At 46.2% G+C, this 26,485-nt stretch overlaps 1 protein-coding gene across 5 annotated transcripts in view; it reads left to right on the top strand.

Moving 5' to 3' along the window:
• The window catches only part of elmo1 (engulfment and cell motility 1 (ced-12 homolog, C. elegans)), a 308,339-nt gene that overhangs the window by 261,336 nt on the left and 20,518 nt on the right, over nt 1-26,485 (top strand). For 4 of the 5 annotated variants that reach the window (XM_078415031.1, XM_078415048.1, XM_078415037.1 and 1 more), the window contains 3 exons: nt 3,797-3,909; nt 12,380-12,487; nt 18,078-18,160. In XM_078415031.1, the coding sequence (XP_078271157.1) occupies nt 3,797-3,909; nt 12,380-12,487; nt 18,078-18,160 (304 nt within the window). The remainder of the gene's footprint in view (nt 1-3,796; nt 3,910-12,379; nt 12,488-18,077; nt 18,161-26,485) is intronic. The other variant, XM_078415056.1, reaches the window with a different exon arrangement.

Here is a 26,485-nt window from a genome sequence, read left to right as displayed (position 1 = left end):
GTGGGATGGTGTTAATATGCGGGGACCGTTGGTCGCACGGATCCGGTGGGCCGAAGGGCCTGTTTCCGCGCTGTATCTCTAAACTAAGTTGTTAGGGTTTACATTGCATCGCTAGGCACTAATATGTACAGTAGCTCTCAGATTACTGTGCCAGCGTGAAAAGCAGATATTTATCACAGAGTCCCATTGAATAAGGCCTCAAAAGAAAGCTCAACAAGGGTTCTGTGTGATGAGCAGTTTGAATAGTTAGGTGCGGTGTGACTCAGTATTCATTCAGAAGTGTAACCCTTTCCCAAGGTCTTAGCATTCTTCCACTTTATTTTTAGCTTCTGTTAGAACGTGTAGGAAATAGATGTGTTCGTGTCTTTAAGGGAAGTTAATGTGATAAAATAAAATCATTTCTCCGTTTTAAGCGTGACGTTTCTTTATTGCTAATCCCAGGTCAGGGGCATCATAAGGCAGGCAAAGTGAGCAGAGACCACCTTTGCTCTTAAATTAACTTACAGAGGCTTAAGATCCTCATAAGTGATAGATTCAGATTTTTTTTTAGATTTAGAGATACAGCGCAGAAACAGGCCCTTCGGCCCACCGGGTCAGCGCCGCCCAGCGATCCCCGCACATTAACACTAACCTACACACACGAGGGACAATTTTTACATTTGCCCAGCCAATTAACCTACATACCTGTACGTCTTTGGAGTGTGGGAGGAAACCGAAGATCTCGGAGAAAACCCACACAGGTCACGGGGAGAACGTACAAACTCCGTACAGACGGCGCCTGTAGTCAGGATCGAACCTGAGTCTCCGGCGCTGCATTCGCTGTAAGGCAGCAACTCTACCGCTGCGCCACCGTGCCGATAGAAGCAGAATTAGGCCATTCGACCCATCAAGTCTGCTCCGCCATTCACTCATGGCTGATCTCGCTCTCTCCCCATCCTAACCCCATTCTCCTGCCTTCTCCCCATAACCCCTGACACCCGTACTAATCAAGAATCTCCGGCTTAAAAATATCCAATTACTTAGCCTCCACAGCCTTCTGTGGCAATGAATTCCTCAGATCTTAGAGCAGATACGAAGCTGTCAGGGGACTCATCACAATGAGGATTCATTCACAAATTTAATCCATATATAGATTAGAAGAGAAACCTGGAGATGCTTAGAAAGTTGCCATTTTGTTTCTCACTTTAGACCTTCACCATTGCAAGGAAAGGGAGTCGCAGAAAGGTCTCGACTCCATCCCATCCCATCCCATCCCTCAAACATTCAAACATTTACCTGTTTGATCCACAAACCTGCCCATACACTGGCCCCAATTTCTTCCTTTAAGACATTTGAGCAGCACAGTGTCGTAGCCGGTAGAGCCTCAGAGTACCAGAGACTCGGGTTCAATTCTAACGCCAGGTGCTATCTGTGTGGAAATTGCACGTTCTTCCTTTAGACTTTAGCGATACAGTTGTGGAAACCGGTCCTTCGGCCCACCGAGTCTATTGTCTATTGAAAACCCGGCGTGCCATCATCCCTGTACACTAACACTCTCCTACAACACACACAAGGAACAATTTACAATTTACTGAAGCCAATTAACCTACAAACCTGTATGTCTTTGGAGTGTGACAGGAAACCAGAGTACCTGAAGAAAACCCATGCAGGTCACAGGGAGAAAGTACAAACTCTGTACAGACAGCACCCGTGATTAAGGTCGAACCCGAGTCTCTGACGCTGTAAGGCAGCAACTCTACCACTGCCGCCCGGCTGTGACTGAGGGTTTCCTCCGGGTGCTCCAATTTTCTCCCACATTCCAGAGACGTGTGGGTCGGTAGGTAAATTGGCCGCTGTAAATTGACCCTAGCCCCTCGGTGAGTGATGGAATCTAGAGGCAGTTGAGGACAATGGAAAACGTGAGTAATATTGGAATGAGTAGTAACTGTGTGGTTGATGATCAACGTTGACTCGGTGGGCCACAGGGCTTGTTTCTGTGCTGCATCTCTCCATAACTCTATAACTCAACCCCCTGTGTCTGCCCCCCCCCACCCTGTGATACATCTTCCACTTTGCACGTTGGTGTCCCGTTCCCTTCGAACATACCCCGAGAAAACATGTGCTGTGTACCTACTCAGGTGCACTTCCCATTCCACAAGCACACGTGTACGTCAACTGCCCAATCCCTGCACACATCAGTGGCTCCGCCTCTGTACAATATCCCTCTATCGTCTTTACGTGTTCCTCTGTCCCGCACTCTGCACTTTCCTCCTCACCTATGGTTACAGCACTCAATAGTATTCTGTCAGCGTTCTTACCTCCTCTCCACCCGCACCCCCCCCCCCCCCCCCTTACCACACACTTGTCTAACCCCTACATCCCACCACTCAACCTCCTCCAGCTCAAGTAATTTCTCTGTGCTTTATAACTTTATGACAATCAAAGCTACGTTTCCATACAACCAATGATGAACAGGGTGACGAAGGACAAGGGGCCACGGTTTAAGAATAAGGGGTAGGCCATTTAAAACGGAGATGAGGAAAACGTTTTTCAGTCAGAGAGTTGTGAATCTGTGGAATTCTCTGCCTCAGAAGGCAGTGGAGACCAATTCTCTGAATGCATTCAAGAAAGAGCTAGATAGGGCTCTTAAGGATAACGGAGTCAGGGGGTATGGGGAGAAGGCAGGAACGGGGTACTGATTGAGAATGATCAGCCATGATCACATTGAATGGTGGTGCTGGCTCGAAGGGCCAAATGGCCTCCTCCTGCACCTATTGTCTATTGATCTCAACCTAAAACGTCACCCATTCCTTCTCTCCAGAGATGCTGCCTGTCCCTCTGAGTTACTCCAGCATTTTGTGTCCATCAATGATGAACACATCTATTTCCAATACTCTTTCAAAACTGGAGAGTAGTTCTCAGCTACCATCTACCTCATTGCAAATCCTCAGACTATCTTTGATCGGACTTTACGTGACTTTATCTCGCACTAAACGTTACTCATGTTATTCCTTTTATCGTGCGTCCGTACACTGTGAATGCGTCGATTGTAATCAGGTGTTGTCTCTCTGCTAGCGTGCAACAAAAGCTTTTCTCTGTACCTCGGTGGTACACATGACAATAAATTAAACTAAACGTTAAATCATTATTAATCTACAATGTTTAAACCATATACTATCTGTATTCACCCATGTAGTCACACCCCACCCTCTGCACCCCATTTATTTGCTCCTCCTGCACACTCACTCCCACCACCATTCTTTCCCCCTCCCCCCCCCCCCCCCCCCCCCCACCCCCACTCACTGTTTAGTTTAGTTTAGAGATACAGCGTGGAAACAGGCCCTTCGGCCCACCGAGTGCATGCCATTTACACCAAGCCAAGTAACCTACAAACCATTTACACCAAGCCAAGCCAAGTAACCTACAAACCTGTACGTCTTTGGAGTGTGCGAGGAAACCAAAACTCTCGGAGGAAACCCACGCAGGTCATGGGGAGAACGTACAAACTCCGTACAGACAGCACCCGTAATCGGGATCGAACCCGGGTCTCTGGCGCTGTGAGGCAGCAACTCTACCTCTGCGCCACTGTGCCGCCCCTGCCCCTGTATACCTATGTTTGTTATCCTTGCGAGCAAAGCACCAAGGCAAATTCCTTGTAGGTAGGTATACATACTTGGCTAGTAAAATTTTGTATTCATTTTTTAAAAATTCATTATTCATTCATTCATACTTTCAAAGCCAACATGCGGTCAGTACTTGCTTCTTCCCACCCAGTGTGCAGCGCTGTGTTTGTGACGGTCTGCCTTTCTGTCTGCAGTGAGCTCAGGGAGAAGATTCAGCCTGAAATCCTGGAGTTGGTAAAGCAGCAGCGGCTAAACCGACTGTGCGAAGGTACCTGCTTCAGGAAGATCAGCAGTCGCCGGAGACAAGGTATCAACCATCAAACCTGCATGAACCTCAATGAACGCTTCACTTTGTCATAGAGTGATACAGTGTGGAAACACGCCCTTCGGCCCAACTTGCCCACACCGGCCAACATGTCCCAGCTACACTAGTCCCACCTGCCTGCGCTTGGTCTATAAACCTGTCCTATCCATGTAGTATAAGAAAATAATTGCAGATGCTGGTACAAATCGACCTGTCGTAACTGTTTCTTAAACGTTGGGATAGTCCCAGCCTCAACTACCTCATCTGGCAGCTTGTTCCATAGGCCCACCACCCTTTGTGTGAAAAAGTTACCCCTCAGATTCCTATTAAATCTTTTCCCCTTCAACTTGAACCTATGTCCTCTGGTCCTCGATTCCCCTACTCTGGGCAAGAGACCCTGTCCATCTACCCGATCTATTCCTCTCATGATTTTATACACCTCCATAAGTTCATATACACCTCCATAAGTTCATATACACCTCCATAAGTGTGAGGTGTGGTCTTTTTGGAAGTGAGACCAGAGCAAGAACTTCACATTGAATGGTATGACCCTGGAGTGTGTTGTAGAGCAGGGTGATCCAGGGGTGTCGGTACATAGTTCCTTAAAAGTGGCATCATGGGTAGATAGGGTGGTGAAGAAAGCTCTTGGCACGCTGGCCTTCATCGGTCAGGGAATTGAGTGTAGATGTTGCAGTTGAGCAAGGCGTTGGTGAGGCCGCACTTTCAGTGAACCAACCACAGGAAAGATGATATTAAGCTTGAAAGATTTAAACAATAGACGAGGACGTTGCCAGGATGTGAGGGCCTGAGCTACAGGGAGAGGTTGGGCAGGCTAGAACTTCATTCCTTGGAGCAGAGTAGGCTGAGGGGTGATTTTGTAGAGGTGTATAAAATCACGAGGGGAATTGACTGGGTGAATGGCAGAGTTTTTAATTCCAGGGTAGGGAAATCAAGAACCAGGGGACATAGGTTTAAGGTGAGAGGGGAAAGATTTTGTAGGTAGCTAAAGGGGCAGTTTTTTCACACAGAAAGTGGTGGGTAAATGGAATGGGCTGCCAGATGAAGTGGTTGAGACAGGTACTATAACAGCATTTAAAAGATATTTGGGGAGTTACCTGGATAGGAAAGGTTTAGAGGGATATGGAGCAAAGGTGGGCAAGTGGGACAAACTTAGGTGGGGCATTTTGGTGGGCGTGAACGAGTTGGGCCACAGGGGTTTTTCTGTGCGAGATGACTCTCTGACAGTCAAAGCTATCTTTTCAGATAACCAAAGATGAGCACATCTGTTTCCAATATTGTTTCAAAACTTCAAATCATTATTAATCTGCAATGTTGGACTCACTCTTACTTTGCACACTACAGATGTGCATGTGCTTCAGTAGGTCGATGCGTACTTTGTGTGTTCTCGCCCACTGGAACATTGCAATACTGACATCGCCCATTCCCAAGGGCTCTGAGCATCTGCCCAACTCCAACTAAAAGCTTTTTCCGCCATGAAAGCAGATTGGAAATGACAGGAATTTCACTTGCCAGCTGTTAAAGGTTGGCAATTAATTGGTTTTCCTCGGTGTTTAAGGATGGCCTGTTTCCACCAAGCCTTGTGGGCCTTAGCTGTCTGATGACGCTGATGCTGGGCTCACTAATGGCACGGTGGCGCAGCGGTAGAGTTGCTGCCTCAGGTTCGATCCTGACTACGGGCGCCGTCTGTACGGGGTTTGTACGTTCTCCCCGTGACCTGCGTGGGTTTTCTCCGAGATCTTCGGTTTCCTCCCACACTCCAAAGACGTACAGGTATGTAGGTTAATTGACTGGGAAAAATGTAAAATTGTCCCTAGTGTGTGTCGAATAGTGTTAATGTGCGGGGATCGCTGGGCGGCGCGGACTCGGTGGGCCGAAGGGCCTGTTTCCGCGCTCTATCTCTAAATCTAAATCTAAAATCTAATTCTGTCACAAGTGGAGCATCACGTGTCAACCTCAAGAGAAATGCAGAGAACCATCAGTCACTATCCATGGCCTTTCTTTAATAACATCGCGAATGCTTTGACTTTGTCCATTGATAAAGACCTCCCGTCTTGCATCTGCCACGAGATAACATCCAAAGGGACTCATCCCGAAACACCACTCATTCCTTCCCTGCAGAGAGGGACGAGTTGACCAGGGAGTTTGGAGGGAATGGTCTCTGCGGAAAGCAGAATGGGGTGCAGATGGGAAGATGTGCCCAGTAGTGGCATCCCGTGGGAAGTTGCGAAAATATTGGAGGATTATATGATATATATACGACGGCTGATAGGGACGAAGGTGAGGACAAGGGGGACTCTGTCCTTGTTACGAATGGGGGGAGGGGGAGCAAGAGCAGAGCTGTGGGATATCAAGGAGACCTAGTGAGAGTCTCATCTATAATGGAAGAGGGGAACCCCCATTTCCTAAAGAATGAGGACCTGGTATGGAACACCTCATCCTGGGCGCAGATGCGGCGTAGACGGAGGAATTGGGAGTTGGAATAATTGGGAGGGGATAGAATATTTACAGGAAGCAGGGTGGGAAGAAGTGTGGTCAAGATAGCTTTGGGAGTCAGTAGGTTTATAGTAGATGTCGGTCAATAGTCTGTTTCCTGTGATGGAGATGGTGAGATCTAGAAACGGTAGGGAGATGTCGGAGATGGTCCAAGTGAATTTGAGTGCAGGATGGAAATTAGCGCTGAAAGTTCGGGGATAGGGCCAGTGTACGCCTGGAACAGGGATTGTTCGACGTGCCCTACAAAGAGGCAGGCATAGATAGGGCCCATGCGAGTGCCCATAGATACGCCTTGGATTTGGAGGAAGTGGGAGAAGTCGACGGAGAAGTTGTCGAGGGTAAGGACCAGCTCTGCTAGGCGGAGGAGAGTATTGGTAGATGGAAATTGGCTGGTTCTGCGGTTGAGGAAGAAACAGAGGGCTTTAAGACCCTCCTGGTGGGGGATGGAGGTGTGGAGTGAATGGACATCCATAGTAAAGATGAGGGAGTGGGGGCCTGGAAAACGGAAGTCATTGAGGAGACGGAGAGCATGTGAGGTGTCTTGGACATAAGCGGGGAGGGATTGGACCAGGGGGGGTAGGATGGAGTCGTGGTTGGTGGAAATTAATTAGGTGAGACATGAACAAGCAGAAACAAAGGGTCTGCCAGGATAGTTCTGTTTGTGGATTTTGGGGAGAAGATAAAATCGGGCCGCGCGGGGCTGGGGAACGATAAGGTCGGAGGCTTTAGGGGGCAGAGAGCTGGAAGTGATGAAATCAGTAATTGTGTTTGAGATTAAGGGCTGGTGCACATCTGTGGGGTCATGGTCCAAGGATAAGTAGGAGGAGGTGTCTGAGAGTAGTCGCCTGGCCTCAGCGCGCCAGGCTACCACGGCACCTCCCTTGTTTGATTATCTAGTCGGGGTTGTTGCAGAGTGAGCGGAGGGGGGGATAGTTTAGAGTGAGTAAGGGGAGTGGAAAATTTGAGGTGGTTCACGTCCGGCTTAAGTCCCCAAAGCTTTTGGATGAGCTGAAGTCTATGGAGTATGCAAGGCAGCAAATGAGGCTGGTAAGTAAAGTCTGAATGAGAGCTTCAGCCAATAGACTTGTTGAAGCAGGAAAGGAGATAGGCAAGTGTTTAGTTTGGAAGTAAAACTAGGCAAACTAGTGGTGAAGAGGTGGTGGTGTTAGAGGCTCGGCTTAGAGTCCAATAAGAAACTGAGACTGTGAACGGACATGTTCAGCTCGAAATAATGGCCGGAGAATGGGACGACATGACTGCAAGAGGAGTTGAGTATAGGAGCAAAGAGGTCCTTCTGCAGTTGTACAGGGCCCTAGTGAGACCGCACCTGGAGTACTGTGTGCAGTTGTACAGGGCCCTAGTGAGACCGCACCTGGAGTACTGTGTGCAGCTGTACAGGGCCCTAGTGAGACCGCACCTGGAGTACTGTGTGCAGTTGTACAGGGCCCTAGTGAGACCGCACCTGGAGTACTGTGTGCAGTTTTGGTCTCCAAATTTGAGGAAGGATATTCTTGCTATTGAGGGTGTGCAGCGTAGGTTTACTAGGTTAATTCCCGGAATGGCGGGACTGTCCTATGTTGAAAGACTGGATCGACTAGGCTTATATACACTGGAATTTAGAAGGATGAGAGGGGATCTTATCGAAACATATAAGATTATTAAGGGGTTGGACAAGTTAGAGGCAGGAAACATGTTCCCAATGTTGGGGGAGTCCAGAACAAGGAGCCACAGTTTAAGAATAAGGGGTAGGCCATTTAGAACTGAGATGAGGAAAAACATTTTCAGTCAGAGAGTTGTGAATCTGTGGAATTCTCTGCCTCAGAAGGCAGTGGAGGCCAATTCTCTGAATGCATTCAAGAGAGAGCTAAATAGAGCTCTTAAGGATAGCGGAGTCAGGGGGTATGGGGAGAAGGCAGGAACGGGGTACTGATCAGCCATGGTCACATTGAATGGCGGTGCTGGCTCGAAGGGCCAAATGGCCTCCTCCTGCATTATTGTCTATTGACTCGGATAAGCAAGAGCCAGAAAAATAGATTTTGCCTTCATATTGCATAATTGGGTAAAAGTTTTCTTGTCCAAAATTTAACAAACAAGGCCTGTCATGCTAGAGGTAGTGGAGGGATGGAGACCAGTTACAGTGAAACAAAGCAAGCTGTCTTTGACCCAGATTCGATCTTGGCTACGGGTGCTGTCTGTACGGAGTTTGCATGTTCTCACCATGACCTACGTGGATTTTTCCCGGGTGCTCTGGCTTCCTCCCACACTCCAAAGACGTACAGGTTTGTAGTCTAATTGGCTTGGTATAATTGTAAATTTTTCCTCGTGTTTGTAGGATAATGTTAGTGTGCTAGGCCGCTGGTCGGCACGGACTTGGTGTATCTCTAAACTAAACTAAACTGTGGCAGGGTTAAAAACATGATTTGGAGGTAAGATCCCATTTTGTGATATGGAGACATTATTTCATCCAGAACCAGGGGCCACAGTTTAAGAATAAGGGGTAGGCCATTTAGAACGGAGATGAGGAAAAACATTTTCACTCAGAGAGTTGTAAATCTGTGGAATTCTCTTCCTCAGAAGGCAGTGGAGACCAATTCTCTGGATGCTTTCAAGAGAGAGCTAGATAGAGCTCTTAAGGATAGCGGAGTCAGGGGGTATGGGGAGAGGGCAGGAACGGGGTACTGATTGTGGATGATCAGCCATGATCACATTGAATGGTGGTGCTGGCTCGAAGGGCCGAATGGCCTCCTCCTGCACCTATTGTCTATTGGACGACCATCAGTCTTGGTGAATGGAAGTGAAATAGGTTAGAGACACAAGGAATTCCAGATGCTGTTTTACAAAAAAAGATATAAAGTGCCGGAGGAACTCAAAAGGTCAGGCTGCACCTCTGGAGAACATGGATAAGCGATGTTGCAGGTTGCAAGATCATGCTTCAGACTGATTGTAGTGGGAAGGAGAAAACTGGAAGAGAAGTTTGCCCCGCCCCCTCCTTTCTTCCAGCTTCTCTCTTTTTTAGGTCTTTGTTAGATCAGAATTAAGCGTGATACAGAATCCCAGCTGATTATTTACTTTTTAGTTTAGTCTATGAATCTGAGATTGCAAAACCTGAGCTGAGAAAGAGCTCCTAGCTTTAGTTTTTTCGGTTTAGAGATACAGCGTGGAAACAGGCCCTTCGGCCCACTGAGTCTGTGCCGACCAGCTATCTCCCGTACATCAGTTCTATCCTACACACTAGGGACAATTTACAGAAGCCAATTAACCTACAAACCTGCACGTCCTGTTGGAGGAATCCGGAACATCCCAGCTGTCGGGTTATGGAGTGAAGGCGGGACAATGGGGTTGAGCGGGAAAGAGAGATGATTGATAGGTGGAGTAGACTTGATGGACTGTTGCTGCTCCAATAATTCTGCTCCTATAATGTATGAACCTATGAGCACCCGAAGAGAAACCATGCATTCACAGGGAGAACGTACAAGCTCCGTACAGACAGCACCCATTGTCAGGATCAAACCTGGTGCTTTTTAGATTTTTTTAGATTTAGAGATACAGCGCAGAAACAGGCCCTTCGGCCCACTGAGTCCGCGCCGCCCAGCGATCCCCGCACATTAACACTATCCTACACACGCTAGGGACAATTTTTACATTTACCCGGTCAATTAACCTACATACCGGTACGTCTTTGGAGTGTGGGAGGAAACCGAAGTTCTCAGAGAAAACTCACGGGGAGAACGTACAAACTCCGTACAGACGGCGCCTGTAGTCAGGATCGAACCTGAGTCTCCGGCGCTGCATTCGCTGTAAGGCAGCAACTCTACCGCTGCGCCACCGTGCCGCCCTGCTGTAAGACAGCAACGCCACTGTGCCGTTTCTTATTCTTCAGCGTTTCACATGATTGTTTCCAACATTCATTCCATCATCCAGGTCTTGAAATCAGTCATAAGCATGCAGCCAATGTTATGGTAAATGAGATGATGGGGAATGATGAAGTGTGTTGTAGACCCTGGACAATCAACTGCCATGTAGCTGGGAAGTCACAGTCTCGTACACAGTACAAACCTTGCTACCGCTAATTTGGTTTGAATGCAATTTTCAGTAAACTATCTCCTCCAATTAAACTGGGAGCAACAGGCGCTTTCTTTCCACGTCAGCATAGCATCATAGACATTCAACATCTGCTCTGAGCTTTTAATTTCTCCAATAAAGACGAATGAAATCTGGTACCTTCATCAAAACAATTAAACTATACAATTGTCTGCCCACGTACTAAATCCACGTACTGCCCACGGAAAATCCAGAAGAGTTTAAAAGGATGACATGTGTATGAAGGAACAGCAGGTGCTGGTTTACACCAAAGATAGACACAAAATGGGTCAGGCAGCATCTCTGGAGAAATGGAACAGGTGAAGAAAGCTCAAGGTCCTTCTTTCAGACTGAGAGTCAGGGAAGAGGGAAACGAGAGATATGAAAAGGTACATAGAAAAAATGTATGAACGGTATGCAAAAGGACAAACCAAAGCCAGCAACGATGATCAAGGAAAGATAGGGCCCACAATGGTCCATTGTTGGCTGTGGAGAAGGTGACAACGAGTGATACAAACAGTAAAACCTAGGAGGATGACAGTGAAACTAGTTTGACTATTAGGGTATGGAGGGACAGGGAGAGAGAGGGGATGCAAGGGATGCAGAATCAGTAAACAAAAGCAGAAGTCCAAGTTCTCAACAGCACATAGCTGGCGGAGGGTCTGAGTGGGTGGAATTAGTCTTTGAGTTCACAGCATGAACGCCTTCTGCTTGTTGAAACAAAGCACCGCGGGTGCTTGTTAATAAATAAAAAGGACACAAAGTGCTGGAGTAACTCAGCAGGTCAGGCAGCATCTCTGGAGAACATGGATAGGTGATGTTGCGAGTCGAGACCCTTCTTCAGATCAGGCAACATCTCTGGACATCATGGATACGTGGCATTACAGGTTGAGACCCTTCTTCTGACGAAGGACGGCATGGTGGTGCAGCGGTAGAGTTGCTATTACCGAGCCAGAGATCCGGGTTCGATCCTGACAACGGGTGCTTGACTGCACGGAGTTTGTACGTTCTCCCCGTGACTTGCGGCATTTTCTCCGGGGAGCTCCGGTTTCCTCCCACACTCCAAAGACGTACAGGTTTGTAGGTTAATTGGCTTGGTACAATTGTAAATTGTTCCCAGTGTGTGTAGGATAGTGTCAGTGTACGGGGATCGCTGGTCGGTGTGGACTCGGTGGGCCGAAGGGCCGGTTTCCACACTGTATCTCAACTAAACTAAACTAAACTGCCTGACCTGCTAAGTTACTCCATCACTTTGTGTCCTTTGATGACCTTCTACTTAATGGAGAAAGGAGTCTCCTCAGGGAATGTCCACACCAAGTTACAATGGCAGTGATAATAGAAGATAGCAGTCTGAAGAAGACTGGCGACACGAAACATCACCTATCCACGTTCTTCAGAGATGCTGTCTGACCCGCTATGTTACTCCACTCCAGCGCTTTGTGTCTTTTTTCTATAAATCAGCATCTGCAATTCCTCGTTTCTCAGCTTTTCCAGCGTTCTTCAAATCAGCCTTTTTGCAGCATTTCCCATTTTTGTATTAGGCCATTTCCCTGGTTCAATCAAAAATGAAATCTTGCACAAGTGTGTTCCATCATCAATCATCATTCCTCATCTGAGGAATTCTCTGCCTCAGAAGGCAGTAGGAGGCCAATTCTCTGAATGCATTCAAGAGAGAGCTAGATAGCGCTCTTAAGGATAGCGGAGTCAGGGGGTATGGGGAGAAGGCAGGAACGGGGTACTGATTGAGAATGATCAGCCATGATCACATTGAATGGTGGTGCTGGCTCGAAGGGCCGAATGGCCTCCTCCTGCACCTATTGTCTATTGTCTATTATCAAAGTTTTTACAAACAAATAACGTGAGTTTTTAAATTCTGCAGATAAATTCTGGTACTGTCGCCTTTCCCCGAACCATAAGGTCCTACACTATGGAGACCTGGAGGAGAGCCCACAGGGAGAGGTGCCATACGAATCTTTGCAGGATAAGCGTAAGTGAATCAGCAAAGGCATGGCATAAAGTACTTTGTGACTCATGTGCTTTGCAGTGCATGTGTCGCCCGGAGATACCACTCTCTGTACAGTTAATAGTGAAAGCCGGAATCGTCTTTATATATTCCCATTTATTTATGCCGCAATTGCATTATGTCGAAGAGTGTCATTTTAATCTGGCAATCGGGCGGCACAGTGGCGCAGCGGTAGAGTTGCTGCCTTACACCGAATGCAGCGCCGGAGACTCAGGTTCGATCCTGACTACGGGTGCTGTACTGTACGGAGTTTGCACGTTCTCCCCGTGACCTGCGTGGGTTTTCTCCGAGATCTTCGGTTTCCTCCCACACTCCAAAAACGTACAGGTTTATAGGTTAATTGGCTGGGCAAATGTTTAAAAAAATTGTCCCTAGTGGGTGTAGGATAGTGTTAGTGTGCGGGGATCGCTGGGCGGCGCGGACTCGGTGGGCCGAAGGGCCTGTTTCTGTGCTGTATCGCTAAAAGAAAACTGAGCGACACTGTTCGACTACCCTGTGCTTTTCAGTATAGAGTCACGGAAACAGGGATGTAATGCTGAGGCTTTATAAGCCAATGGCCAGAGTGCATTTGCAGTATTGTGAGCAGTCTTGGGCTCCATAGCTGAGGAAGGATGCGCTGGCGGTGGAGAGGGTCCAGAGCAGGTTTACGAGAACAATCCCAGGAATGATTGGGTTAACATATGAAGAATGTTTGATGGCACTGGGCCTGTACTCGCTGTAGTTTTGAAGGATGAGGGAGGAACTTCATAACAAGAGGAGTCGAGTATAGGAGCAAAGAGGTCCTTCTACAGTTGTAGAGGGCCCTAGTGAGACCGCACCTGGAGTACTGTGTGCAGTTTTGGTCTCCAAATTTGAGGAAGGATATTCTTGCTATTGAGGGCGTGCAGCGTAGGTTTACTAGGTTTACTCCCGGAATGGCGAGACTGTCATATGTTGAAAGACTGGAGCGACTAGGCTTGTATACACTGGAATTTAGAAGGATGCTGTGTTCCTTACAAAAGTGGCAATCCCGTGGGTGTCGGTCTCGGTGTAGGCGAGCAGAAGCAGAACAAATTGGATGATCTCACATTTGCCTGCACTGACACCTATTTACCACCATTTATCCATTGCATAACTTTATTTCCTTTTATTATACACAATGCTTAAAATGGCATTCATTCGTTTTGTTGGTAGCAAACTTGGTTAAGTGGCTTTCTTTGCAAGTCGTTCATAAATATGTTGTATAGCTTCAGTCACATCACAGAACCGAGCAAGCCACTATAAGTGTGAAACTACCAATTTATATATGCATCCATTATTCCTACTGCCTATGCTACACTCAGCTAATTTCCTAATTATATCAGTCATTTGTCTTTGGTACCACTGTTTTAGTGAAGAGTTTCTTAAGAGGGACATATATGTATATATACATGCATTATATATATATACATATATATATATGTGTGTGTGTGTATGTATATAATATTGTGATATCATGAGAGGGAGAGAAGCAGTGTTTGAGTTATATTTTTGTAAGAAGGCCGCAAGCTACAGTTTTGATTTAACTACCTGTTTTGGTTTTGTGTACCTGTCTGCAAACAATTAAGTTTACCTGTTTTTGGAAAAGACTAAATATATGGAATTTAAGTTTGAAAACAAGAACTTTTCTGTCTTCATTTCCGGCACCCACACCTCCCAACCTTCAAGAGAAAAGCTCCCGGCCTCTCAATACATCACAATATATATAAAGATATATGAAAAACAAGCAATAATAACTAAAAACATCATAATATACAACACATGTCACCGGAAAACATATTCACCAACAACTTTTGGGGGAATTTGTTACCTCATTTACCTTTTTGAAATAAACAGTCTGTTCGATAGCTTCCACCCTCTGCAAACCGTGTGGATTATTTCTGATCAATTGAAAATGTTCAGTATTCAGTCACTCTAATGTTAATTATATAGACTCTAGTAATTTGCTGACAACAGGTTAACTAGTCTATAATTCCCAGTTTTTCATTTCCCTCTTTGCATTAATAGAGAAGCAAGGATTTCAAGTCTAAGATCCTTGAGCAAGCACACTTGGGAAATTATAATTAGAATATCTGCAGTATTCTGAACAGCTTCCTTTAAAACACTGAAACGATAACCTACATCTGGAGATGTATAATTATTTTCTTCTTTAATACCTGCCATGATTTTTTGTGACTCTCTCCCTGCGATTCAACAGCTGGTAGAACTGCTGCCTCACCGCACCAGAGACCCGGGTTCAATCCTGATCTCAGGTGCTGTCTGTGTGGAGATTGCGCGATTTCCCTGTGACCACGTGGGTTTCCTCCGGGCGCCCCGGTTTCCTCCCACATCCCAAAGACGCACGGATCTGCAGGTTAATTGGGCTTTGTAAATTGTCCCAAGTGTGAAAAGAGTGGATGAGAGAGTAATGTTACATAGAACAGTGTGAAAGGGCGATCAGTTGTCGGCATGGACTTGGTGAGCCGAAGGGCCAGTTTCCATGCAGAACTAAACTAAATTAATTTTCCTGGGATGTTAACATCGTTCTTACTGATGCAAAGTAATTCCACATGTCCTCCATTTTATCGTTTTCAGTCACAGCAACTCTGTAAAGGTACTGCTGTTTCACATCATAGTTCCGTAAAATTGGAGTTTGCATACTGTATATTTCGATTTGGATATTCCTTGCAAACCTCATAATTCCTTTTTTTTTGCTGCTCTCAGGATCTGTTTCGTCTTTTTTTTTCTTTTTCTTTTGAATCCCTCCTAATCGCCAGGATCTGTGCTGGATTCATAAGTGATCGGAGCAGAATTGGGCCATTCGGCCTATCAAGTCTACTCCGCCATTCAATCATGGCTGATCTATCTCTCCCTCCTAAACCCATTCTCCAGCCTTCTCCCCATAACCCCTGACACCCGTACTAATCAAGAATCTATCCCGGCCTTAAAAATATCCATTGGCTTGGCCTCCACAGCCTTCTGCGGCAAAGAATTCCACAGATTCACCACCCTCTGACTAAAGAAATTACTCCTCATCTCCTTCTTAAATGGACGTCCTTTAAATGGCCTCTAGTCATAGACTTTCCCACGAGTGGAAACATCCTCTGCACATCCACTCTATCCAAGCCTTTCACTGTGCTTTCACTTAGAAGGATGAGAGGGGATCTTATCGAAACGTATAAGATTATTAAGGGGTTGGACACGTTAGAGGCAGGAAACATGTTCCCAATGTTGGGGGAGTCCAGAACCAGGGGCCACAGTTTAAGAATAAGGGGTAAGCCATTTAGAACGGAGATGAGGAAAAACTTTTTCAGTCAGAGAGTTGTAAATCTGTGGAATTCTCTGCCTCAGAAGGCAGTGGAGGCCAATTCTCTGAATGCATTCAAGAGAGAGCTAGATAGAGCTCTTAAGGATAGCGGAGTCAGGGGGTATGGGGAGAAGGCAGGAACGGGGTACTGATTGAGAATGATCATCCATGATCACATTGAATGGCGGTGCTGGCTCGAAGGGCCGAATGGCCTCCTCCTGCACCTATTGTCTATTGTGCCCTTTTTTATGTTTTGTTTTAAAGAAAGCCTCCTAGTCAAATACTGCACCTCCATACATCACATTGTATTGTGACCATATTGACAGAGTGAATCAATTTGGAAAATTGGTCCTGTGGAACATCGATGACATTAATATATGAACATTATGCAGTTGTTTACATCAATAGCATCATTTGTTTCTCAGGAGTTTCTTGAACGACGAACTCCCACCAGGGACTTGGGGCTTTGTTTTTGTCTTTGCACTATATTGGTTGTTTGTTTTATATATTGAACTTTGTTGCCAGGACACAAGACACTGAGCTATAGGGTGAGGTTGAGCAGGCTAGGGCTTTATTCCTTGAGGCACAGGAGAATGAGGGGAGATCTCATAGAGGTGTACAAAATCATGAGAGGATAGATTGGATAAACATGTCTTTTGCCCAGAGTAGGTTGAACTGTGATCCAGAGGACGAAGGTTTAAGGTGAGGGATAGTTTTTTTACATAAAAGAGTGGTGGGTGTATGGAACAAGCCACCAGGAAAGGTACTTGAGGCAGGTACTATTGGAATGTTTAACAACTATTTAGACAGGCACGGTAGCGCAGCGGTAGAGTTGCTGCTTTACAGCGAATGCAGCGCCGGAGACTCAGGTTCGATCCTGACTACGGGTGCTGCACTGTAAAGAGTTTGTACGTTCTCCCCGTGACCTGCGTGGGTTTTCTCCGAGATCTTCGGTTTCCTCCCACACTCCAAAAACGTACAGGTATGTAGGTTAATTGGCTGGGTAAATGTAAAAATTGTCCCTAGTGGGTGTAGGATAGTGTTAATGTATGGGGATCGCTGGGCAGCATGGACTTGGTGGGCCGAAAAGGCCTGTTTCCGGCTGTATATATATGATATATGATATGATATGAAAGGATAGGTTTAGAGAGATATGGGTTAAAAGCAGGCAGGTGGGACTAGTGTTGATGGGGCAAGTAGATCGGCGTGGACAAGTAGGGCTGAAACCCCTGTTTCCACACTGACCGACTCCATAACTCTAACTTATTTCTGTTGTTTATTATGGTGTCTACTGAGTAAATACCTGTTAGGCTGCTGCAAGTAAGAATTTTACTGTTCCGTTTCAGGACATATTAAACACTCTTGACTGTGTATAAAATCACGGGAGTGTATAAAATCATGAGAGGAATAGATCGGGTAGACGCACAGAATCTCTTGCCCAGAGTAGGGGAATCGAGGACCAGAGGACATAGGTTCAAGGTGAAGGGTAAAAGATTTAATAGGAATCTGAGGGGGTAACTTTTTCACACAAAGGGTGGTGGGTGTATGGACCAAGCTGCCAGAGGAAGTAGTTGAGGCTGGGACTATCTAAACTAGGTTAGTTCCCGGAATGGCGGGACTGTCATATGTTGAAAGACTGGAGCGACTAGGCTTGTATACACTGGAATTTAGAAGGATGAGAGGAGATCTTATCGAAATGTCTAAGATTATTAAGGGGTTGGACACGTTAGAGGCAGGAAACATGTTCCCAATGTTGGGGGAGTCCAGAACAAGGGGCCACAGTTTAAGAATAAGGGGTAGGCCATTTAGAACTGAGATGAGGAAAAACTTTTTCAGTCAGAGAGTTGTGAATCTGTGGAATTCTCTGCCTCAGAAGGCAGTGGGGGCCAATTCTCTGAATGCATTCAAGAGAGAGCTAGATAGAGCTCTTAAGGATAGCGGAGTCAGGGGGTATGGGGAGAAGGCAGGAACGGGGTACTGATTGAGAATGATCAGCCATGATCACATTGAATGGCGGTGCTGGCTCGAAGGGCCGAATGGCCCACTCCTGCACCTATTGTCTATTGTCTATTATCTATTGTTTAAGAAACAGGTAGACAGGTACATGGGTAGGATAGGTTTAGAGGGATATGGACCAAGCGCAGGCAGGTGGGACTAGCGTAGCTGGGACATGTTGGCCAGTGTGGGTAAGTTGGGCTGAAGTGCCTGTTTCCACACTGTATCACTCTATGACTCTTGTTTTTTCCACAGTTCCAGTGGCTGACATTAAAGCTATTGTGACAGGAAAGGATTGCCCACATATGAAGGAAAAGGGAGCTCTTAAACAAAATAAGGTAATGGTTTACTTTTGAACTCCAAAAAGATTTTGTTTTGCAACGAAGATAATATTTTGAATCAAAATAGTATTAACTGAACGCAAGACCATGCGTAATAGCACTGCAAACAAGAATATGTCTTTTGCATGAGTTACTGAAACGGACTTTGAACATTTTCATGATGTATTTGAAGAATAGCAGGAGAGATCCTGGATTCCTCACACAACACTTAATATGGATGAAAACAGTCATTTATTTTGTTGCTGTTTATGGACTTTTTGCAAATTATCTGCAATGGTTTCTACAATTGGTTCAAGGTGGGGGGGGGGGGGGGGGGGGAAGATTTAATAGGAACCTGAGGGGTAACCTTTTCATGCAAAGGAACGAGCTGCCGAAGGAGGTAGTTGAGGCAGGTACTATCGCAACGTTTAAGAAAAATTCAGAACAGATACATGGATAGGACAGCTTTAGAGGGATATGGACCAAACACAGGTCGGTGGGACTAGTGTAGTGTGGTGACTAGTGTAGGTGGGACAAGTTGGCCGGTGTGGGCAAGTTGGACCGAATGGCCTGTTTCCATATGCTGTGTATATGGCTCCATGACTCTAATACAACACTGAATGCCCTTCCAATGTAATCTATTAGTTGGAACACACTTCAGGGCATCCTTTTGGTTCTCAATGACAGTATATAATTTTACATTAGTGTCTGTCGTATCCACTGCAAGCAGCATTTGTATGTTTTTGTTTAAAAACAAAAAGCTACTGATTGAATATTGAGAACTCTCCTCTCATCAGCTAGAGTGTGGACCTGACCTCCCATCTACCTCATTGGAGACCTTTGAACTATCTTTAATCGGACTTTATTTTACACTAAATATCGTACCCTTAGCCTTTATCTATACACTATGAACGGCTTGATTGTAATCATGTATAGTCTTTTCTTTGACTGGTTAGCACGCTACAAAAAGCTTTTCACCATACCTCAGTACACGTGACAATAATAAACTGAACTATACTACTCTATCTCAATGCAGCACATTATATAATAGCCATATGTGCATATAAGTTTATATATATTTCAAAATTTAAAAGAAATTTGGACCGATACATGGATAAGAAAGGTTTAGAGGGATATGGACAAAACATGGGCAGGCGGGACTAATGTAGATGGCACCCATTAGGAAAGTTAGGCCGAAGGACCTGTTTCCATGTCATATGACTCTATATTTTTATTTTTTCGTTTAGTTTAGTTTAGAGATACAGCACGGAAACAGGCCCTTCGGCCCACCGAGTCCGCACCCACCAGGAATCCCTGCACATTAACACTATCCTACACACACTAGGGACAATTTACACATACACCAAGCCAATTAACCTACATACCTGTACGCCTTTGGAGTGTGGGGGGGAACTGAAGATCTCGGAGAAAACCCACCGGAAGAACGTACAAACTCCGTACAGACAGCACCCGTAGTCGGGATCGAAACCCGGGTCTACGGCGCTGCAAGCGCTGTGAGGCAGCAACTCTACCGCTGCGCCACCGTGGCCGCTCTTTGCCAAGTTAAAAGCTGATACAATTTGTTACTCTGAGTTCTTTTACAATTGATAAAATTCTACCATAGAATCTGTGGAGATGTTTTGTGAATCTTATAGTATGCATTTTTCTATGAACAGCACTAATCAGTGCCTTCAGTAGCATAATAGACAATAGACAATAGGTACAGGAGGAGGCCATTCGGCCCTTCGAGCCAGCACCGCCATTCAATGTGATCATGGCTGATCATTCTCAATCAGTACCCCATTCCTGCCTTCTCCCCATACCCCCTGACTCCGCTTTCCTTAAGAGCTCTATCTAGCTCTCTCTTGAATGCATTCAGAGAATTGGCCTCCACTGCCTTCTGAGGCAGAGAATTCCACAGATTTACAACTCTCTTTCATTTTTAAATATAGCATCCCACCAAATAAGCCAAGAATGAATGAGGGATGGTGATAGTCACCATATTTTGCAAAGTTCTTTAGTTTCTGTTGTTTGGATAGCCAGACATTCTCATTCAGGGCATAAAGCCAAAATGATTGTATCTGTTTAATCTTGAGGGCGTTTAAGAGCAAGGGGATAAGAACATGAATCTTATCACTCTTCTGCTCAATGTGTATATTTAGGTTCCTACTTTAATGAGTATTAATGCAATGGGTTAAACAGAGAGTGGAGAAGACTTAAATGCAAATCTTAGTTTTCAAGAGAGAGTTAGATTTAGCTCTTAGGGTTAAAGGAATCAAGGGATATGGAGAAAAAGCCGGAACGAGGTACTGATTTTGGATGATTAGTCATGATCATATTGAATGGCGGTGCTGGCTTGAAGGGCCGAATGGCCTACTCCTGCACCTACTTTCTATGTTTATCCTGATCACTAGCCCTATATATCTGCCTGCAATGTCCTTAACCTTCCTTGAAGGTATTAACATTTCTTTAGATAAGTTGTCCTGGTGGAATTAATAGAATTTACTTAAGCTTCTTCACTAATGATACAATTTTCATCAGGCCATCCAAAATTATTTTTTTCTTCATTTAAAAGAGAACGTAAAGTAGGTGCTCACATTTGGACAGCATCTTTTGAAGCATCATGAAACATTACAGCGGCATGATAGCGCAGCGGTAGAGTTGCTGTCTTACAGCACCCTGGATCGATCCTGACTATGGAGTTTATTCACAAAATGCTGGAGTAACCCAGCAGGTCAGGCAGCATCTCAGGAGAGAAGGAATGGGTGACGTTTCGGATCGAGACCCTTCTTCAGACAGATGTCAGGGGGGCGGGACAAAGGAAGGATATAGGTGGAGACAGGAAGATAGAGGGAGAACTGGGAAGGGGGAGGGGAAGAGAGGGATTCATAAACTGCTGGAGTAACTCAAGTGGAGTGTCTCCCAGGGCCGTTTTTACAGCATTATGGGCCCCCGGGCAAAGCAGTGTATTGGGGCCCCTACCGTTACTCTCCCCCACCCCCCTTTCCCTACCAGCCCCCCCCCTGTCGTGCCGGCGAAAAGCACTTACCGAAAAGCACTTAGCAATGGACTTAGGGTGCTACATTGTTGCGAAAAGCACTTACAGATCGCTGTGAGAAGCACTTAGTGACCGGAAATGTTGCGAAAAAAGCACTTATTGAACCTACATTTTTAAAGTAGTATTTATTTATTGCAAGTCACTTAACATACACAGATCAGCATGGGGCCCCTATGCTCGTGGGCCCCCGGGCAAGTGCCCATCAGGCCCATGCGTTAAGACGGCCCTGGTGTCTCCACCTATATCCTTCCTTTGTCCCGCCCCCCTGACATCAGCCTGAAGAAGGGTCTCGACCCGAAACGTCACCCATTCCTTCTCTCCTGAGATGCTGCCTGACCTGCTGAGTTACTCCAGCATTTTGTGAATAAATACCTTCGATTTGTACCAGCATCTGCAGTTATTTTCTTCCACTGACTATGGAGTTTGTACGTTCGCCCCGTGACGTGCGTGGGTTTTTGTTTCTGGGTGCCCCGGTTTCCTCCCACACTCCAAAGATGTACAGGTTTGTAGGTTAATGGCTTGGGAAAGTTTAAATTGTCTCAAGTATGTGTAGGGTAGTGCTAGTGTGTGGGGATCGCTGGTCGGTGTGGACTCAGTGGTCCATGCTGTATCTCTAGACTAGACTAAACTAAATTTGAGACATGTTACGGCTAAAGAGATAACGTTGCTGTGTCAACAGTGTCAACAGTCCTGGTAGCCAATTTATTCATTCAAGAGGTGACATGGGTAGAGTGGAGCCCACAATGGCCCATTGTTGGCTGGGGAGGAGGCGATAACGAAGGGAGATGGAGATGCGAACAATGGAACTAGTAGGGCGATCAGGGTGGGGGAGGGAGGAGGGAGGGAATACATGGGTTACTTGAAATTAGAGAAATCAGAGTATGGAACATTGCAAAAAAGCCCCACTAAACTACGGGATAATAACAAGCAGTAAATCTGTTCTAGTAAAAGTAATGGAAAGGTAAATACCACCAGGTTAGTTGGAGCTAATTCTGTTGAGATTCTTCAAAATACTGCCAAAAAATCTTCTGTGATCACCCCACAAGTTCCAGGTGTAACATTTGAAAGTGCTCCCGCAGTAGAGTCACAGTGCGGAAACAGGCCCTTCAGCCAAACTTGCCCACACCGGCCAACATGTCCCAACTACACTAGTCCCACCTGTCTGCGCTTGGTCCATATCCCTCCCAACCTGTCCAATCCATGTACCTGTCTAACTGTTTCCTAAACATTGAGATAGTCCCAGCCTCAACTACCTCCTCTGGCAGCTCGTTCCATACACCCACCACCCTTTGTGTGGGAAAAGTTACCCCTCAGATGCCTATTAAATCTTTTCCCCTTCACCTTGAACCTCTGTCCCCTGGTAACTCCACTGAAGCTAGCTTCTCTGGAACGTCAGAGGTTGAGGGGAGACTTGATAGATGTATATAACATTACGAGAGGCATCGGTTGGGGTAGACTGAGACCCTTTTTCCCAGTGTGGAAATGTCCAACATTAGAGGGCATAGCCATGAGGTGAGAGGGGAAACGTTTAATGCAGATGTGTGGTGCAAGTTTTGTGACACTAATATTTTTTTAATCGTGGGTGTTTCCAACCACTTTAACTTAAAGAAAAATGAAATAGTCCTTTTATTTTTCTATACTACCCGAGTGCTTTTGGATGAACATCAGAGCTTCAGTGGTCTTCGGAGTCTATTTAGGGCTGAGCCTACTTTCGTAAACTAAAGTAACATTTCACAGTAACGAGGTACAGTGAAAAGATGTCTTCTGGTCTTTGACATTTCTACACTGGACTGTCTACCCCATAACTCTTATGATTTTATATACCTCTATCAGGTATATCCCCTCAGCCTCCGATATAAAAACAAAGGGAATTGTGCTCCATCAATGACGAAAGAACACGCATAAATCCACCCTTTACCTTCCTTTCCTTTGCCTTTCCCCAGCGGTTTAGTTAATCCTTTACCTTGAGTTGGCTGGCAGCAGCTGCTGTTTTGTGCAGTAATAATGATCCAATCATCCACAATCTCCGGTTTGGAGGGTCTGAGTGCCGCTGCCATTTAGTCTCACCTGGGCCCCTTTCATCACAGCTCCCAAATCGTTAATTCAGCTCCGAAATTGGCCTGGTTCCGCGTGAAAGCTGCTGCCGCGCGGTTTCTTTAACGCCAAAGGTGATGAATCGTAGAGCGAATGGTGCTGTCACGCTGAGTGCAGACAAACGTTTGGAATGGAAATACTCTGAGATGTGTGCCGAATGCACACGAAGAGGGTCAGCTTAGCGAGTAAAGCCTCACAAATTCTGAGAGCAACAGGGGATGTCGCAGCTTTTGGAAACCAATATGTATTCACAGGCTGAATGCATACAGCGAGGATAGACTTGGGAGGCACAATGCCTTGGTGGTAATCCAAACGCTTGAGCACGCGGCTTGGATAGAGTGAGTTCAAATCCCACCGCAGCTTGTTGAGAATTTGGACATTAACTTCTGGCAGCAGTAAAAGGAACCAAAGCACAAGGGTGTTGTAAGAAATAGCTTGCTTATGCAGCAGATAGACACAAAATGCTGGAGTAACTCAACGGGGTCAGGCAGCATCTCTGGAAAGAAGGAATGGGTGTCGTTTCGGGTCGAGACCTTCTTCAGACTTACTTACTTACTGTAGCTTACTTATGCAGAAGCCTGGACTGGAGAGTGTGATGGAGCTGGACTCCGAGAATTATAGAGTCATACGGCACGGAAACAGGCTCTTCAGCCCAACTTGCCCACGCCTACCAAGCTGCCCCATCTACACTAGTCCCATCTGCTCGCATTTGGTCCCTATCCCTCTAAATCTTTCCTGTCCAAATATCTTTTAAATGTTGGAAGGATATTCTTGCTATGGAGGGCGTGCAGCGTAGGTTCACTAGGTTGATTCCCGGAATGTCGGGACTGTCGTATGTTGAGAGGCTGGAGCGATTGGGCTTGTATACACTGGAATTTAGAAGGATGAGGGGGGATCTTATTGAAACATATAAGATAATTAGGGGATTGGACACATTAGAGGCAGGAAACATGTTCCCAATGTTGGGGGAGTCCAGAACAAGGGGCCACAGTTTAAGGATAAGGGGTAGGCCATTTAGAACGGAGATATGGATAGGTATATGGATAAGAGGGGATTAGAGGGTTATGGTCTGAGTGCAGGTAGATGAGACTAGGTCAGGGAGAATGGTCGGCGTGGACTAGTAGGGCCGGACAGGCCTGTTTCCAAGCTGTAGTTGTTATATGTTATATGTTATATGAGGAAGAACTTTTTCAGTCAGAGAGTGGTGAAGGTGTGGAATTCTCTGCCTCAGAAGGCAGTGGAGGGCAGTTCGTTGGATGCTTTCAAGAGAGAGCTGGATAGAGCTCTTAAGGATAGCGGAGTGAGGGGGTATGGGGAGAAGGCAGGAACGGGGTACTGATTGAGAGTGATCAGCCATGATCGCATTGAATGGCGGTGCTGGCTCGAAGGGCTGAATGGCCTACTCCTGCACCTATTGTCTGTTGTCTATTGTTGTTGTTGCATCTGCATCAACCACCTCCTCTGGTATTTGCAAATTCAAAAAATCCACCAGTATTGTGTGAAAAAGTTCATTCCTATTAAATCTTTCCGCTCTCACTTTAAACCTGTTTCCCCTGGTTCCTGATTCCCTGACTCTGGGTGCATGTACTCTATCTATTACCCTCATGATCTTATACATGTCTATCAGATCACCCTTCATCCTTCTGCGCTCCAAAGAATAAAGTTGTAGCCTGCCCAACCTTTCCCTATAACTCAGACCCTCCACATGCCCTGACCACATCTCTGTAATTCTTCTGTGCGCTTTCCAGCTTAGCAACAAATTTCCTATAGCAGGGTGACCAAAGCAGAACACAATACTCCAAATGTGGCCTCAGCAACGACTTGCACGACAGTAACATAACATCACAACTTCGATTGTAAGAAAATAACTGCAGATGCAGGTACAAGTCGAAGGTACTTATTTCACAAAATGCTGGAGTAACTCAGCAGGTCAGGCAGCATCTCAGGAGAGACGTTTTCGGTCGAGGCCCTTCTTCAGACTGATGTCAGGGGGGCGGGACAAAGGAGGGATATAGGTGGAGACAGGAAGGTAGAGGGAGATCTGGGAAGGGGGAGGGGAAGAGAGCGACAGAGGAACTATCTAAAGTTTGAGAAGTCAATGTTCATACCGCTGGGCTGCAAGCTGCCCAAGCGAAATATGAGGTGCTGTTCCTCCAATTTCCAGTGGGCCTCACTATGGCACTGGAGGAGGCCCATGACAGAAAGGTCAGACTGGGAGTGGGAGGGGGAGTTGAAGTGCTCAGCCACCGGGAGATCAGGTTGGTTAAGGCGAACTGAGCGAAGGTGTTGAGCGAAACGATCGCCGAGCCTGCGTTTGGTTTCGCCGATGTAAAGAAGTTGACATCTAGAGCAGCGGATACTATAGATGAGGTTGGAGGAGGTGCAGGTGAACCTCTGTCTCACCTGGAAAGACTGTTTGGGTCCTTGGATGGAGTTGAGGGGGGAGGTAAATGGACAGGTGTTGCATCTCCTGCGGTTGCAGGGGAAAGTGCCCGGGGATGGGGTGATCCCAACTTCTATACAGTATCCTGCCTGATGAAGCCTTCTTGACCAACCTACCTGCGACTCATTCAAGAATTTCAAAAGGGAGTTCATTTAGCACGGAAAACAGGGGGCCTCAGTGGTGCAGCAGGTAGAGCAGTTGCCTCACAGCGCCACAGACCCAGGTTCCATCCTGACCTCAGGTGCTCTCTCTGTGGAGTTTGCATGTTCTGTGACTGCGTGGGTTTCCTCCCTCATCCCAAAGATGTGTATGTTTAATGGTGAATTGGCCTCTGTAAATTGTCCATAGTGCGTCCAACCCTTTGCCATCGCCAGGGCAACGGGCCTTTATGACCAAGATACGACTTTGAACTTTGTTTTTGAAATACAAATACTTTTATTCAGAACAAAACAAAAATAAAAAAATATAACACGATCAAAAACTGCCTATGTCTTGGCAGTTCACAAACAAACAAATTAAAATAACGTCAACATTATCAATTTGACCAGCGTTCACGGAAGGCCTCCAAAGGCCTCCAAAGTCCCCGTGGACATCTCCAGGGACACGTGGGCACAGACGTAGGCCCGGAAAAGGGGCAGGCAGCCGACCCCGGTGTGGCCATCGACTACCCACTGCCTGGACCCGCGAATGGCCATCTTAGCCAGGCCCAGGAGCCAACTGACAGGGAGCCCCCCCCTCCCAACTCTCC

This window comes from Rhinoraja longicauda, chromosome 2, assembly GCF_053455715.1.
Source record: "Rhinoraja longicauda isolate Sanriku21f chromosome 2, sRhiLon1.1, whole genome shotgun sequence".
Classification (NCBI taxonomy): Eukaryota; Metazoa; Chordata; class Chondrichthyes; order Rajiformes; family Arhynchobatidae; genus Rhinoraja; species Rhinoraja longicauda.
This window is presented reverse-complemented; position numbering and strand designations above follow the sequence as displayed.